Source organism: Engystomops pustulosus, chromosome 5 (genome assembly GCF_040894005.1).
Source record: "Engystomops pustulosus chromosome 5, aEngPut4.maternal, whole genome shotgun sequence".
NCBI classification, from domain to species: Eukaryota; Metazoa; Chordata; class Amphibia; order Anura; family Leptodactylidae; genus Engystomops; species Engystomops pustulosus.
Genome location: NC_092415.1, coordinates 42,623,072 through 42,638,572, shown reverse-complemented (window position 1 = coordinate 42,638,572; position 15,501 = coordinate 42,623,072). Strand labels below are relative to the sequence as shown.

General features: G+C 39.6%; 1 protein-coding gene across 8 annotated transcripts in view; it reads right to left on the bottom strand.

The window, feature by feature from the left end:
- Positions 1-5,345: 5,345 nt before the first annotated feature.
- The window catches only part of SULF1 (sulfatase 1), a 92,488-nt gene continuing 82,332 nt past the window's right edge, over positions 5,346-15,501 (bottom strand). For 4 of the 8 annotated variants that reach the window (XM_072151752.1, XM_072151754.1, XM_072151753.1 and 1 more), the window contains 4 exons: positions 15,013-15,185; positions 14,506-14,648; positions 12,962-13,085; positions 5,346-7,125 (listed from right to left, as the gene is read on the bottom strand). In XM_072151752.1, the coding sequence (XP_072007853.1) occupies positions 6,335-7,125; positions 12,962-13,085; positions 14,506-14,648; positions 15,013-15,185 (1,231 nt within the window). In that variant the 3' untranslated portion in view covers positions 5,346-6,334. Of the gene's footprint in view, positions 7,126-7,367; positions 7,389-12,303; positions 12,338-12,961; positions 13,086-14,505; positions 14,649-15,012; positions 15,186-15,501 lie in introns of all 8 variants that reach the window. The other 4 variants (XM_072151756.1, XM_072151755.1, XM_072151758.1 and 1 more) reach the window with 2 other exon arrangements.

Here is a 15,501-nt window from a genome sequence, read left to right as displayed (position 1 = left end):
GTGTTTTTTTAATTAAATGCTCGATCTCGAGCAGGGGAAATACTCGTCCGAGCAACGAGCCGTCTCGAGTACCTTAATGCTCGAACGAGCATCAAGCTCGGACGAGCATGTTCGCTCATCTCTAGTGCTCTTCCATTATACATGGTGCCACACAATTGTGTCGAGTCGCAGTAATAAAAGTGTCAAACTCCAACTAAGCCCTACCATGCCCTTTTAGGTGCGCTAATTTCTTGAGTGTCAGACGAAGTGCAGCTATGACACAATTATGATGCAAGCACTTTATAAATACATGTGCAAACTGCAAAGATGTTCTTTTTAGGGCATAAACTGGCACAGACTCAATTATATATTAAGGCCATTGTCTTTACACATAACAGAATGTGTATCCACATACTCAGAGGGTATGTATAAACCCAAAACCCATGGGTAATCCATCCGTGGTGTATTCATACACTAATTTTTTATTAAAGATCACATTAAAAGTAGTTCTAATGTAGGACTATTGGCTACAGGTTTCCAACATTACAATCTTTGTAGTTTGGCAACTATGGTGCTGCCATTTAACTTCACTATTTCCAATGAACCAAACCTGCATTAAATCTCCATTAAAGGGAACCAGTCATCAGAAATTGGCCTACTAAACATGGTTGACAATATATTACCAAATTGTTGTCAAACAGCTGAACAGCTTCTCGATCATGTTTCTTTCATGGCCCAACTTGGTGGCTTTATCAAGAAAATCAACTTTAAAGTCAGGTGTTTACTTGTATAAAATCAGGGATGCGGAGAGTTAAACATTGAAGTCAAGCTCTCCCTGCCTCTGAACACCTCCTCCACTGTGATTGACCTGCATTGCATTGGACAGGAGATAGGAAAAGCTTGACTTCAGTGTTATTATCTCCGCCTCCTTGACTTTATAAAACCAATTTACATCTCACTGCAAAATAGATTTTCTGGATTATGCCACCAGACCAAGTGAGAAACATCATCTATAAAGGTGCTCAGATGCTTGATAACGTACTGGTAGCAGTTTATTTGGCAAATTTCTGATGACCGGTTCACTTTAAAGATTTTGTTTTTGATACATTTACTCCACCACATTGGAAGCCAGCAGAAAAGATTATTTGGATAGTACTAAAATAGAAATCCTATGATAGAGCGTCGGCACTTAACCTTTTCCAGCTTAACCGGGGCGGGGACGAGGTATTTTGGTGCCCTAGGCAGACAAGCAAAAGTGCGCCCCCCCAAACACGTACGAATAATGGAAGAAATGAAATGCCCCCCATTAAAAATAGTAAGAAAGAAATCCAAGTAGCCAACTGCTATGGAAAAATCTACTACAAGGCCTCCCAGCCATAAACATATTGTAAAATATGTCCCTCCAGTGAAAATACCTGAAATGCTTATACCAAAAATATAAAACTGTCAAAAATGTAGCAAACACATAAATATATTCCAGCAATGAATATACCAAACACATAGATACCAATGACTAGGCCACACATATTAATATTTACCAGCAATGAATAATCAGCATTATATGTACTGCACATCTGCACTCAAGCACAGACATCACTTACTGTTAGGCTGCTGCTGACTATATTTGTGTTGGTCTGGTCCATCTTGCTCTTCTTCCTGTAGTCTCCTCATTGTTGCCAATCCTTCTCTATCAGGTAGAGACCGTCATGGCAAATTCTCCCAGTCATGACTTACCACTGCAGAATCTGCACACTCTGTCCCTAAAAAATCAAAGTCAATATAATGTCCTCTAGATAGCAGCTAAGTGACCCCTGCATATACAGATAATACACTGTGACCCATCAATATACCATAATATATAATACCATATAATTCCCCCTTCATTAATCTCGTTGCCACAGCACACTTCCCCAGTACATAGGTAGGCCATGCCTTCAGTATATAGCCAGTCAATATATGTCCAGCCAGCCCCCGGCCCCCAATATATAGCCTGCCCCCTGTAATATATAGCCAGCTTGTCCTCCCTGTAGTTAATAGCCAGCCCCCTGTAGAATATAGCCAGCCCCCTCCCTGTAGTATATAGTCAGCCAGCCTGCCCCCCTCCCTGTAGTATATAGCCAGCCACCTGTAGAATATAGCCAGCCTGCCCCCTCCACTTAGTATATAGGAAGCCCGCCCCCACTGTAGTGTATATAGCCAGCCGGCATTCCCTGTAGTATATAGCCAGCCTGCCCTCTGTAATATATAGCCAGCTTTCCCCCCTGTAGTATATAGCCAGCATTCCCACCCTGTAGTAAATAGCCAGCCCCCTGTAGTATATAGCCAATCAGCCTACCCCCCTGTAGTATATAGCCAGCCCCCTGTAGAATATAGCCAGCCTGCCCCCTGCAGTATATAGCCAGCCTGCATTCGCTGTAGTATATAGCTAGCTTTTCCCCCTGTAGTATATAGGCAGCCTGCCCCCCTGTAGTAAATAGCCAGCCCCCTGTAATATATATCCAGCCTTCCCCCTCCCTGTAGTATATAGCCAGCCAGCCCCTCTCCCTGTAGTATATAGCCGGCCAGCCTGCCCCCCTCCCTGTAGTATATAGCCAGCCTGCCCCCCCTCCCTGTAGTATAAAGCCAGCCCTCGGGTAGTATATGCTGGCCTGCCCCCTTCCTGTAGTATATAGCCAGCCTCTGCAAAAAAAAAAAAAAAAACGCGCCTATTTGTGCTCCCTGGAACAGCATGGTCCGTCCCAAGTCTTCTCTTTTTATTACACATGCGGCGCCTGAGCAATGATGTCGGCAGCCACGCGCCAAGGTCATAGAGGGCGCCGGCTGCCCAGAGCAACTAGTCATATTTGTGTCTTAAAGATACACATACCGCTGATAGCTACTGAGTGCCGGCACATCGTCCCAGGATAGGAGGTGAGGGTAGCGCCCTAGACGATCGCCTACCCCTCGTTCCAGCCCTGCAACCCACTGCTCTAGGACAATGTCAACATTTTAGGCAATTAAGGCCTGGCACTGAAGAAGCACTGATGGGGTAGACATGAGGTCCACATTGATTGACATTCACCTATAGATAACTATTCTCTAAGCCCTTTTTGATCAACAGTTTGTTAACATTTGTATGCCGCTTACAGTAATTGGTTATAGTGAGACCGTAAAATAGTTAGCTACGTGGAGCTGTTATTTAAAACGTGTGAACATGTTATTTAAAAAAATGTACCTGTGCAAGGATAATTTTGCTTAAAAGGTTGTCATATGGTCGCTTAGAAATGGAGAACAGAAGTCCTTGGAGACAACCACCACTGCTGGAGTGATAATAAATACACAAATAAAAAATAGTTTTGGATTACTTTTGATATGAAATGTCCAGGAGTTACTGCATGTCCCACAGCCATCCTGTGGTAATGGATGCTGAAGTAAGGTGGTCGGGCACCTCAATAGTGCAAGTCTAGCAACTGCTGCCAAAATGCAGGCGCTACATTTATGGAAAATAACCTTTAGACAGGTGAGTTTTTTTATAACATGGAATTTAAAGAACTGTAAGGTATAAAAAATTTTTTGCCCAACTCTGCACTAAGCAAAAATAAGCAAATCTCTAATTTACTCTCATTAGCTATCTGCAGCTGTATAACTGCTAGCAGGGGTTTTACCTTTTACCTCAGGCTTCCCATGCGTTCTAATGATTAGCATCAAATACTGCACACACAGCACAGTGTATATACAGTGAAACCTCTTTGCACAGGATAGGGGTGGTCTGCAGATAGCTTCCATAGAGTACAATGGCAAAAAAAATAAAAAAATCTGAAATTGAATAAATAACTTCTTTTAGGGAGGGGGTCCTTTCAGAGTGTTGGTCTTCTGGAGAGGTTTAACTGTGCATATATATGTACACAAACTGTGACATCGTCAAGTGAGCATCTTTATTTATAGGTAGGTGGACAGGTTTAAATATATTTCTTTCTTTGTGGGGGTAGATTACTGTATGATCATTTTCTACCAGTCCTCTGTGCTTGGAGTTCTGTGTCTTCCCTGCCTTGCTCTACACGGTCTTGTACAAGCAGCAACACGGATTCGGTGTCCTGATTTGCTGGGCTAATTGTGCCCTCAATGCTCACTGCCCTTAGGTAATGTCACAACCAGGAAGTCCCACCCACTTCAGCAAAAGCCGAGATGATTTTACAGATCGCCTCATATCTATTAGCCCTAGAGTTGAATTATAAGGTGGGCTTCGAGGGCGCATGCCTCAGGCCCCCACCACTTTGCCATTAAAAGGGCTCCCACCAAATGTGGGCGATTCAGGCAGTCGGATGGCCGCCTGAATTAACTACAATATTGTGCGGGTCCGACTCTCTGGCTTTTTCTGGCTTCAACAGCCAGTTCAGAGAATCTGGAGGTATCCAATAGACTTAAGTCTATGGCAGAGAAAGAGAACAGTAAGTTCCTTGCTTTGCCATAGACCATTGGATTGCATCGAGGACGTTGGAGTCCTGTAGCTGGCGGTGCAGTGATATCACACACTGCGCTGCTAGCACCAGTATGCGGACAGCGCGAGGGAGCAGGAGGTTGAAACACACATCTGGGCAAGGCAAATACAATTTTATTATTTTACTGATGGCTGTAAATAAATGTATACATCACATACAGTATGTATTTATTATAGGGGGGCTGTATGTATTTATTATAGGGGGCTGGATATATTTATTATAGGGGGGCTGGATATATTTATTATAGGGGGGCTGGATATAGTTAGTACAAGGGGATGGATATATTTATTACGGGGGAGGACTGAATATATATTTATATATTTATTACTGGGGGAGATTAATAGATATGTGTATTACCTGAGGGCTGTATATATTTATTACCAGCAACATTTACTTGAATTTAAAAAAAAAATTAAAAAAAAATGGTGGGGAGGATCCCCACCTGTTTGCACCCAGGGGCCTCCACCACCTTTAATCCAGCTATGATTAGCCCTATATTTCAGGATAGGAAGTTAGAATCATGATTGTTGGAATTTATGTCAAAGGCTCCCTCCAGCTGTGCCATTAGTATTTTTTGTCAAGAAACTTTACAGTTACGCTTTAAAAGATTTATACCGGTATATAGGGCAGGTTAATTAAATGTGCAGATGAGAATACCCCTTTAAATTGTCTTTGATCTACCGATCAACTTGCTTAGTGTTGACTGCTTGTAGCATGAGGTCTTCGTTTTAGTTTTTTCCTTAAATTATAGGATTTAGCGAAAAAATATTGCAACTTATGGTCAATGCAAATTTGCCCTAAAACAAAAGAATAAAACCCATTTGCACATACAAAGGAACTAACGTAATAGTAATTACACAAACACAACTTAAATAAAGTTTCAGCTGGTAAAATTAAAGCACATTTTTTATTTGAAGAAACGTTGCTTCGTGGCTTTCCTGAAGCCAGAGTTGTTCTATAAAAGTATAACAGATACTATACATGATTTAAAAAAAAAAAAAAAAAAAAAAAAAAACACAAAACCTATAATCTGAAATCTATTTACAAAAGGAGAAAGAAGTACTTTCATCACCATAAATATGTATGTACCGCCATCATGTTGATGACATGCATGGCAACAAGTAACTTAGCATATGTACACAGACCATGGGGGAAGGGGCAAAAATATTGATTAGTCCATAGAACTGTGATCCAGGTTTTCATGTCTCATGTTGAATCTAAAAAAAATTCTCTAATAAATCTGGTAAAGCAAGACTTGAGGTAAACCGTGAGTATGCTTTTTTAGATCAGTAAGCTCTTTACCCAAAATTACTGATGTTTTTTTTGTCATACAATGTGCCATGTGTTCGTTTTTACCGATTACCATCCATAACACTCCTGTTATATATTTGCACATATATATAGTTAGGTACATGCAAGACTTAGATGCAATCTTTTAAGGCACATTTTTGGCACATAATTTTTTTTTTTTGTTTCCTATGCACAATTCTTCACACTAATAAGATACAGAGATGAAAGTAAAAGGGAAACAAAAAAAACTTTGATCAAGCTTGAAAAGCTTTAAAAAGTGCAAAATTAGTTTAATTAAGAAATTCCAGTGGTTAGAAAATAAAATGTAAAAACAAAAATATTTAGTGGGGATGGAAGATAATTGGTGGTATTTAAAAAGACACAAACACGAGCCCAAAACTGTGAACAGAAAATAAAACAGAACGTGTTAACAATACGGTAATAGTAAAAAACTTTGTGATGTAACTAACGGATGGGTGAAACCAATTGCACAAGTTACAATCCGATAAAAGAAACTGTAAAGAGCACCAAATCTGGAATGTCAAGTGCCACAAATTGATGACCGCTTAGATAGAAGAGGCCAGTGGTCAGGCGCTGCCTTCTACGTCAAAGTCTGTGGTTGTATCGTCTGGAGAATTCTTTGTGGGTCTGACTTTTGTGCTTTCTTGATCGTCATAATCGTACACCTGATCTGTAGCCGAGACGTTGCTTTTCTGTTGATTCATGGAGTCAATGGGAAGGTATATCTGATCTCCAAATATATCTTCACTTGCATGACCGAGATGTTTTTGATTTTCTGTTGGGATATAACTAATAGTCTTAATATTTAAAGAATGCTTGGATTCTAGTTCCGTAAACCCATTTCCACTGAAATCCATTTCATAAGTATCTAAACCTACATGGTCTTTCCATTTTTCGGATTTATTCTCAATCCAGTGTGCCGGGTTAGTTTTTTTCCTCTCAGGAATATCGTTATTTGTTTCAAGTTTTTTCTCGTGATGAAATATCACTGTGCTCAAATTCAAGATACCAAAGTTGGCTTCCATTTTCGGTTCCCTTTCTTCTGCAACTACACCACTAAATTCGTCTTCAGAGTCAGCAGAGGACATTTCCACCAGAGTTGAAGTATCGGAAGGCCCAGAAGTTCGTTCAACCACAGTTGTATTTGCTGTATTTTTTTTAGGGATAGTGTTCAGCAGTGCAAAAATTCTATCTACATCCTTCAAGTAATTGGCCCAGTCATCCGGACTAAGCCTGTAGTTGTTTCTGTAGCCATACAAGCTTTCATTTACGCTGTACAAATCTTCCAGTCCTTTCCAGTCAACATCCTCTGTGAAATTTGGCAGGTTAACCTTCCCATCCGTCCCAAAGTTGTCCTCTGCAAAACCAAAAATTGGAGTTGTGAGATTCAAGTAATATATTAGCATATTAAACTCTATATATATGGAAATGAAGATGTCAACAAGGGAAGACAATATTTTTTGAAATTATGAAAATATGGTAATGCTTCTGTATTGATGGATGGATCACAACTTAAAATTTAGTAATGTGCACATGCATAAATAGTGCTGATGACCAATGATGAGGAAGATGGTCACAACAACAAATTAGATCACTTACTTTTTTAGTTTCAAAATATCGCTGGAAAAATGAAAATTGAAAACGGATTGATATGGGGAAATTGCATGTGTTTCAACTTAATTTTTATAAATATGTCTAAAAAGGGCTAAGAAATATGATAAAATATTGTGAAGAGAGACAAAAAAGTGGTTTACCCACCTAAGGCCTGTTTCACATTCTCATTGTCGGTCAGAGGACCACAAGCCGGGCACGAACTGACAACACTGCTGGTGACGGAACTTCTTACATGATAACAATCTATGACATAAAGAGTTCCTGCCATGTAGTAAAAAAAAAAAATCAGGAACTCTCTTTATATAATAGATTGCTATCATGTAAGGAGTTTTGCCCCCCAGCAGTGTTGTCGGTCCATGCCACAGACTTTTACGATAAATTAAAGGGAACCAGTCTATAATCTTTGGGAAGAAGTTCACAGAGCAGAAGGAGATGCTATGCTGTACTGCTGTCTGCAGAAAACCGAAAACCGTTTAGCTCGTCCTGCTCTATAACATGCTACAAAACAAAGAAACTTAGTATCCAGCTTACCGATAACACGGTAACAGGCACTGGATGTGCAGTGGATCTCTCCTCAGACTGGAGGAAAAGATGCAATGGCCTGGAAAAATAACTATGCAGCTCCAAGTGCTTTTTATTCAACAAAGTCTTGCAGTCTACTTTATTAGGACATTCTGTCAAGTCATAAAATCAAGGTTGCAGGTACAATACACATATCAGCTGAAATAACTGATGTGTTTTCAACTAAATGCTGCAAGATTTTATTGAATACGAAACGCTTGCTGCTAGATTGTTATTCCTCCTGTTCTGTAACTTGCTGCCTACAGAAAGGACACAATGTACAATAAACTCGGCTCCTCCTGCTCTATAACATGCTGCCTATAGGTTGGTGTGATGGATGCAATCTGGCATGTGCCCTTTAGGATTATACCATGAATAGAAGTAAAAAAAATAATTTAATTAAACTATTTACAAGTATCGAATGTTACAAACCTCGAGCGTAACATGCTTATAGCTTACAGAACCCAATAATTTTAGCAGGATTGGCAGACAACCCAATGTATTGAGTTCAGGGAAATAGGATCAGAAATATTGAAACCTTTGTTGTAATAGAGAGAATTGCTACCAGAGACATGTCCCCCTATTGACATTAAAGGGCATCTACCACCAGGATGAAGGATTGTACACCAAGCACACGGACATACAGGTGTGTGCTCCCTCTGGCAGGATCTGCTCTTCTTTTAGCTTCTTATGCCCTTGTTTTTACAAAAAAAAAAAGTCCTTTAAATTTAGCAAATTAGCTGGAGGGGCTCCGGGTTCACAATCTTTCATCATGGTGGTATATTTCCTTTAAACTAAACACACTAAGAGCTCTTTCACATTGGCGTTGGTGTTCAGCTTCAGTTGTACAGTTGTTGGTTTTGTCTCCATCGTGTCTCCGTTTTTCTTCTGTTTTGTCTCCAGATCCGCAAAAAAACACTGCTTTGCAATCACGCCTGTTTTTTCAGCCTCATCAGTGAAAAAATAAAGGGATGTTGCATCGGGGTTTTTTTTGCAGACCCATAGACTTTTATTGCCTTCCATGATCAGCATTTGTGAAAAAAAATAGGCCAGGTTTCATAATTTTTTCTACGGACAATACTAGCCAATGTGAAAACACCCGTAAAAATCAATGACTTTGTAAAGGCATCGGTGGAAAAAACGAAACAACAGACAAGAAAAACAACGCCAATGTGAAAGAGCCCTTCGTTAACCTTAACATGTACTTTCAGGAAGCAATTGCTGTGAATAAGTTAAATAATTTGGTCTAATGTGTATGGTGGCTTAGATCATAATGACCCACATCGTAAACATTTACTTCACCTGTACAGATACCCCAAGTGCCTCATCAATTAACCGCTGCTAAATATATTCATACATGGTATTCCTTTTTAGTTTTTGCGTTTCCACTTTTCACTTTTAAAATCTTTCCTTTTTTAATTTTTCCATGTAAAGAGCTGTGTAAGGGCTTGTTTTCTGCGTAACAAATTGCACTTCATAGTGGCAGTAAAAGAATTCCAAATGGAGTGAAATTGGTGAAAAAAATGCATCTACGCCATACTCTTGTGGGCTTGGATTTTACGTCTTTCACTATGTGCTCCAAGTGACATGTCTACTTTATTGTTTGGGTCAGTGCGTTCACAGGGATACCAAATTTATATAGGTTTTATAATGTTTTCATACATTTTCAAAAATAAAAACTTCCTGTACAAAGGAAAAAAAAAATCTTCATTTTGCCATCTTCTGGCACTAATAACTTTTTCATACTTCGGTGTACGGTGGTCTGTGTGGTATCATTTTTGTGACTGTTGACAACGTTTTCAATGCTACCATTTTAAGGACTGTACGGCGCCTTGATCGCTTTTTATAGAATTTTTTATGTTTTTCAAAAAGGCAAAAAAATACTGATACAAAAAGGGATTGGTTGGCTGGTTGTAGTCAAAACTCCCAGCACTACTAAACCACAATGTTCAAAGCAGAAATACAATCGGTGAGTATGAATTAATAAAATGTAACTTTATTATTAAAAGTCTTAAAAATCTATGAAAGATAAATAAGTTGCAGAAATAGAAAAAGACAATAAAAAAGACAGAACAGAGAAGTGGGATGCAACGAATGGACTCCAATGTCAGGAGGGGACAATAGTAATGATGGACAGAACCCTAATTAGGCCCTATATATATGATAGGGGCCTAGGTTGCCCTAATATCCTAACCTCGGAGCCACAGCGGTCCACTGAACCGGAGACCACGCACACTCAGCGTTTGTGCCACCTATACCGATCCCCTCATGATCCATCGTTCTGGTATGTCAGACCTATCATGTGCTGACATAGACAACGAACAATGAATATTTGGATCGTGTGGTCTCTTACTTTTTGATTATCATTTTGCATAGTGGTCATTAACTATACCCCTGATGACCCTGTGCCGACAGGTGGTTTCCGACCAATATCTTACACGCTGCTAATTTCTTTATATGGGCATACTGCCCTGTGCTTGTTTAGCCTAGGAACCGGTTCCGGTCGGGCTGCGGCTCCGAGGTGAGGATATTAGGGCAACCTAGGCCCCTATCATACATATAGGGGGAGATTTATCATAAGTCTCTTAAAGCAGAACTGTTCTAGTTACCCATGGCAACCAATGAGCGCTCAGCTTTCATTTTCCCACAGCCATTTGTAAAATTAAAGCCAAGCTCTGATTGGTTTTCATGGGCAGCTGGAACAGCTTTACCTCATAAAATTGATGATAAATCTCCCCCATAGGGTCTGATTAGGGTTCTGCCCATCATTACGATTGTCATTTTAGTCCATACATTGCATCCCACTACCCTGTCCTGTCTTTTTTATCGTCTTTCTCCATTTCTGCCAGTGGAAATTTCTACATACTCCTCCCTATTGGCCTTATGGACACTTGCCTGCAATAGTGAACAGATATCTAGAAACAAGGTGGATCCACAGGTGATAAATTCGTGCAGTAGTAGTTTGTTTGTGCAGTTTGCCAGTTCTCTGGCCGTTAAAAAAGTTAAGTTTTATTAATTCATACTCACCAATAGTATTTCTGCAAAAATGGCAAAAAAGTGGCATTTTGAACTTTGAGCGCTATTTTCCGTTACGGGGTTAACGCTGGGAATAACCGTTATTATATTTTGATAGATCGGACATTTTGGGACACGGCTATACCCATCATATTTATGATTTTTACAGTTTAGATTTATACAAGTTCTCGGAAAAGGAGAGCGATTTTAATTTTAAGATTTTTACTATTTGAGTTTTTTACATTTTTTTTTTACTATTTTTCAGACCCCCTAGGGTACTTTAACCCTAGGTTGTCTGATGTACTGATACTACAGTATGGCAGAATATCAGGAATTTACACATCATCTATTACACTGTGCAAATCCCACGTTGTAATAAATGGGCTAAAACCAGACAGCCTTGGGTCTTTGTATGACCCAAGGCTGTCATAGTAACCAATCGCCGCCCCTTGATGAACTTACAGGGGGCGGCAATCGAATCCAATATGGTGGTGTCCACGCGCCACCTGGATTTAAATGCTTCCCGGAGCTTTGCAGGAGGCATTAACATGGTTAACACCCACGATAAGTGCCAGCACCGACTGCGAGTGTTACCGGTGGGTGCTTGCTGCAATATGCCCTCTCCATACAGCGGGAATTGGCGTGTGACATACTATTACATCACACCTTGGTAACTAAACTGAGAATATATAACGCTTGCTGCAGCTAGAGATCTTTCTCCTGAACAGCTCACCATGTGGTTAATCATGGTATTGCACATAATTAACCCTGACATTTCTAGCAAATAAACCAGGGATTATATGCGCTCGGCAATTCATTAACCTTCTATTATGAACCAAAACAAAGTTCTTTCTGAATTTTTAACTACTTCTGTCACCTAACGCTATGGTTGTACATGCATACTCAAGGTCTTCATGCAGGCAGAAATACTTGTACATCTTAGCAGGAACATGTACTTACATATAACAACAACAAATCTCTGTATAACATGATAAAATAACATGATATAAAATAAAGTGCCAAATAAACCTATGAAAAAGGAAACTTAATACTCTGCTTTTATCGCCACGTATAATGAAAACCAAAGTATGTATTTGTATGTTGAAAAATCAGAAATCACAAGCATGAAATGAGATGCATGAATTCCTTCTGAGAAGATGAGATTAAGTGAATAATGGTAGGCCTCAAACCACTGACCATAAAAGGAAACCATGGTTAGATTAGAATTTGCATGCACCAAAAGCTACGCCATGTGCCAAGATACAAACATTAGTCAGAATGGGCTGATCATGCAATTATTTGGAAGAAGCTGCTGAGAAGGATAAATAAGAAAAAGGACATATACCTGTGTGGATCATAGGTTCCTCCATCTTTACTTCCTGATATAGGAAAATACAAGAGTAACGTTTGTTAACGTTTGGAAGAGAAATCAATCACAAAAAGTAGATTGCGTCTTCTAATAGGAAGAATTAAGTTGAACCTGTTGCCTCAGGAAGCCATTTTTTTTCTGGCCATCAGCATGCACCATCTCAAATACATAAAACTGAATGCTGATTATTTGAATGGCAGAATTCATTATTATCGTGGTTCAGTTTGATCTGCAGTAGCGTATCAACTCTTGATTTTAAAAGGGTGCAAAAAAAATCAAAGGTTTTTAAAAATCATTTTGTAATATTTATGTCAGGAAAAGGATATATTGCACTATACAAGGTGTCAGCGGGTTAGTTGGCAGCCCCTGTCTAGGTTGAGCCTAGTAGCTGTTAGCCAAGAAGCCAATGATGGCCAGAAGCTTTGCTGTCTAGGTTAGACCTTTCTAGGAAGAACCCTATAGAGAGGAACTAAGAAGCTGGGTGTTATTATTTAGTACTCCGCTGCACATATATACAGAAGAGGTGCAGCTATATCCCTCAGTGGTCCCTTAGCCCCTGTAATAAACCAAATATTACATCCTTACAATTTTAACAAGGCCCTACACAATGACCATACATTGAACATCAAGTTACCTGTATCTAATCCTTTTGACCTTGGGTTGCACTGTCGATGACCTTGGCAACTTCTTAGCTCCATCAGTTGTATGTGAAGTTGGTTCAATATTCCTCTCTCTACAGTGTGTACAGCATTTGTTAACTGTGAAGAAAATAAGATAGTCTAGGTTTGGGGGAACGCTCCATCATCAATAAGGTCCTTTAGCGGCTTTGTAACTCTTAGTCGTAAAAAGCCATCATGGGGTCTTAGTAGACTTTTATGGGGCTCCATTGTTCTTTATTCGAAAAAGGGAAAGAGCGCAATACTCCACTGGATGCCATAATACACAATGTTGCTTCCAGGCTAGACTAATCCTATAATACAGCACTACCCTGTATTCCATACATGAATTGCTTATGGCCAATGGTAAGATGTCACAGGGATACCGCTGCATTACAATGCTTTACACCGATAGGGGGTCCACTCTCTAAAGTACGTTACAAATCTGATGCCCTAGTTCTAAATCAGCTGATGGAAATGTACTCCTGGTCTTCTCTATGGCACTTCCATACAGTGCAGCCTTGTCAACGGGTGATGAAATGTTAAGGCTGTCCAAAATTTCCAGACAGAGAAATACAACATCTGCAAGAAAACACATCATAGGTTGCTAGGGTCCTGTTGAGATCATAATAATGGCTTCTTTTTTGACATATACACCATGAAAAAGCTCCCTAAGTATATACCTTTCGTGGAGGCCTGCAACCACTTCCAATGTACAGTGGGTACGGAAAGTATGCAGACCCCTTTAAAAGTTTCACTCTTTATTTTATTGCAGTCAATAATTCAGATCAACAAAGTTCTTTTTTGGCTCATTAATGTACAGGATCAGAAGACAATGGAAAGCATTGTGAATTAAGTATTAGTGTCACAGCAAAGGGTCTGAATACTTATGACTATGTGATATTTCAGCTTTTCTGGCTTAATAAACTAGCAAAAATATTTGTGAAGATGGGGGCAGAGTGTACATTAAGGAGCAAGAAAATAACTTTTTTGAGGTTACCAACTGGCTGCAATGAAATAAAGAGTGAAAAATGTAAAGAAGTCTGAATACTTTCCATACCCACTGTATCGGCATATAGGGGAATACGTTGGCTAAAGTTCTGAAAAAAAAAATTGCAGTGTGATGACCTAGCAGAGGCCACTCCTATAAGCTTTCAAGCTTAGTTACAAGTTGCAGGAGCTTTTTCCAGCATACACTTTTAAGTGGAAGCCAATAACATGATCTGAGCAGGGTCTTTAGGTTTCAGGCCAGTGATCTCAAACCTGTGGCTCAGGGGATGATAGCAGCTGTAACTATAATAAAAGAGCTCCAGGGTGGAGACCACTGCTCACTGAAAAAAACAAGAGCTCCTAAAAGTTAATACAAGGTAAATAATAACAATAATTAAGATATTATTAATTAGGGTCAACTGTGAGGAGATAGAAGAGCAAATAACCTCCTTAATGATGTCGTTCAGGCTTCAGCAGACGAGAGAATCATAGTAGAATAACTCAACATGTAAATAATCCTTTATGTCTTTACCTGATATGGGTCGAGGTTCATATCAAAATATTCCAAGAATCCGGTTGCAAATTCGCAAAACAGAAAATTGTGAGTCTCATTGACAGTTCTCAGGCACCAGTATGTGTTATTGTTGGAGCTGGTACAGGCACAGAACGATCCCACTGTGAACACAGAGGAGGAGGGATGTGAGATGAATGTACACAGATGATGTATGTAGAAGTGAACAGTAAGTTAATAAATATTAAATCCTGGTACTACCTATGTTACACAGCCAAAACTTTTGGAACTGATTGTCTTGGAATGGTGGGTGGGTGGAAAAAAAAATTGACTGTACCGAACTCAGTAGAGAAACATACGAAAGATTGGAAAATGTGAAGGTAACACAAAGCTTTAAATTGATCTTCTGTCCAACAGATGCATGATAAATGTGATATCTAAGGGTCCCACCACCTCCTATAGAATATATTGGAATAGACTAGTTCACAATCTCGCTAAAATGAGGGAATAAAGATCAGTAAGTCTTACAATTCCAGAAAGGAGCAGTCTGCCAGTGGTTGTTGTCATGGGTGAAGCAGGTGAGTCCGGGAAGGCTGCATTCTTCTCCTTTTTTCTGACGTTTCTTTTCCTTCCTCTCCTTTTTCCGTCTACGGTTCTCCTTAAAGATCTGTAACTTATTGTCAACCTCCTGAGCACCTTCCCTGCAGAAGAAAACACCTTTACTATTGTGCAAGGTTGCTGGTCTTTGTATCTCTGAGTAACTTATTCTAGGAGAAGACCGGAGTATAATAAGTGGCTACCCAGACAGAAGCAATGGTTGGATATAGGTTATATAGGACATCCCCATTAAGAATATCGATAGGCATGTTCATATTTTATAGATACTGATGTTCTGACTTAAATAACTGTTCATTCGTGAGTTGTATGTATTCTCCAGACTCTATTTTAGAAGGTGACCAATTGGAACAAATACCAATATACTGTAATAAATGCGTTGAATTCGATCCCAAGAACAGG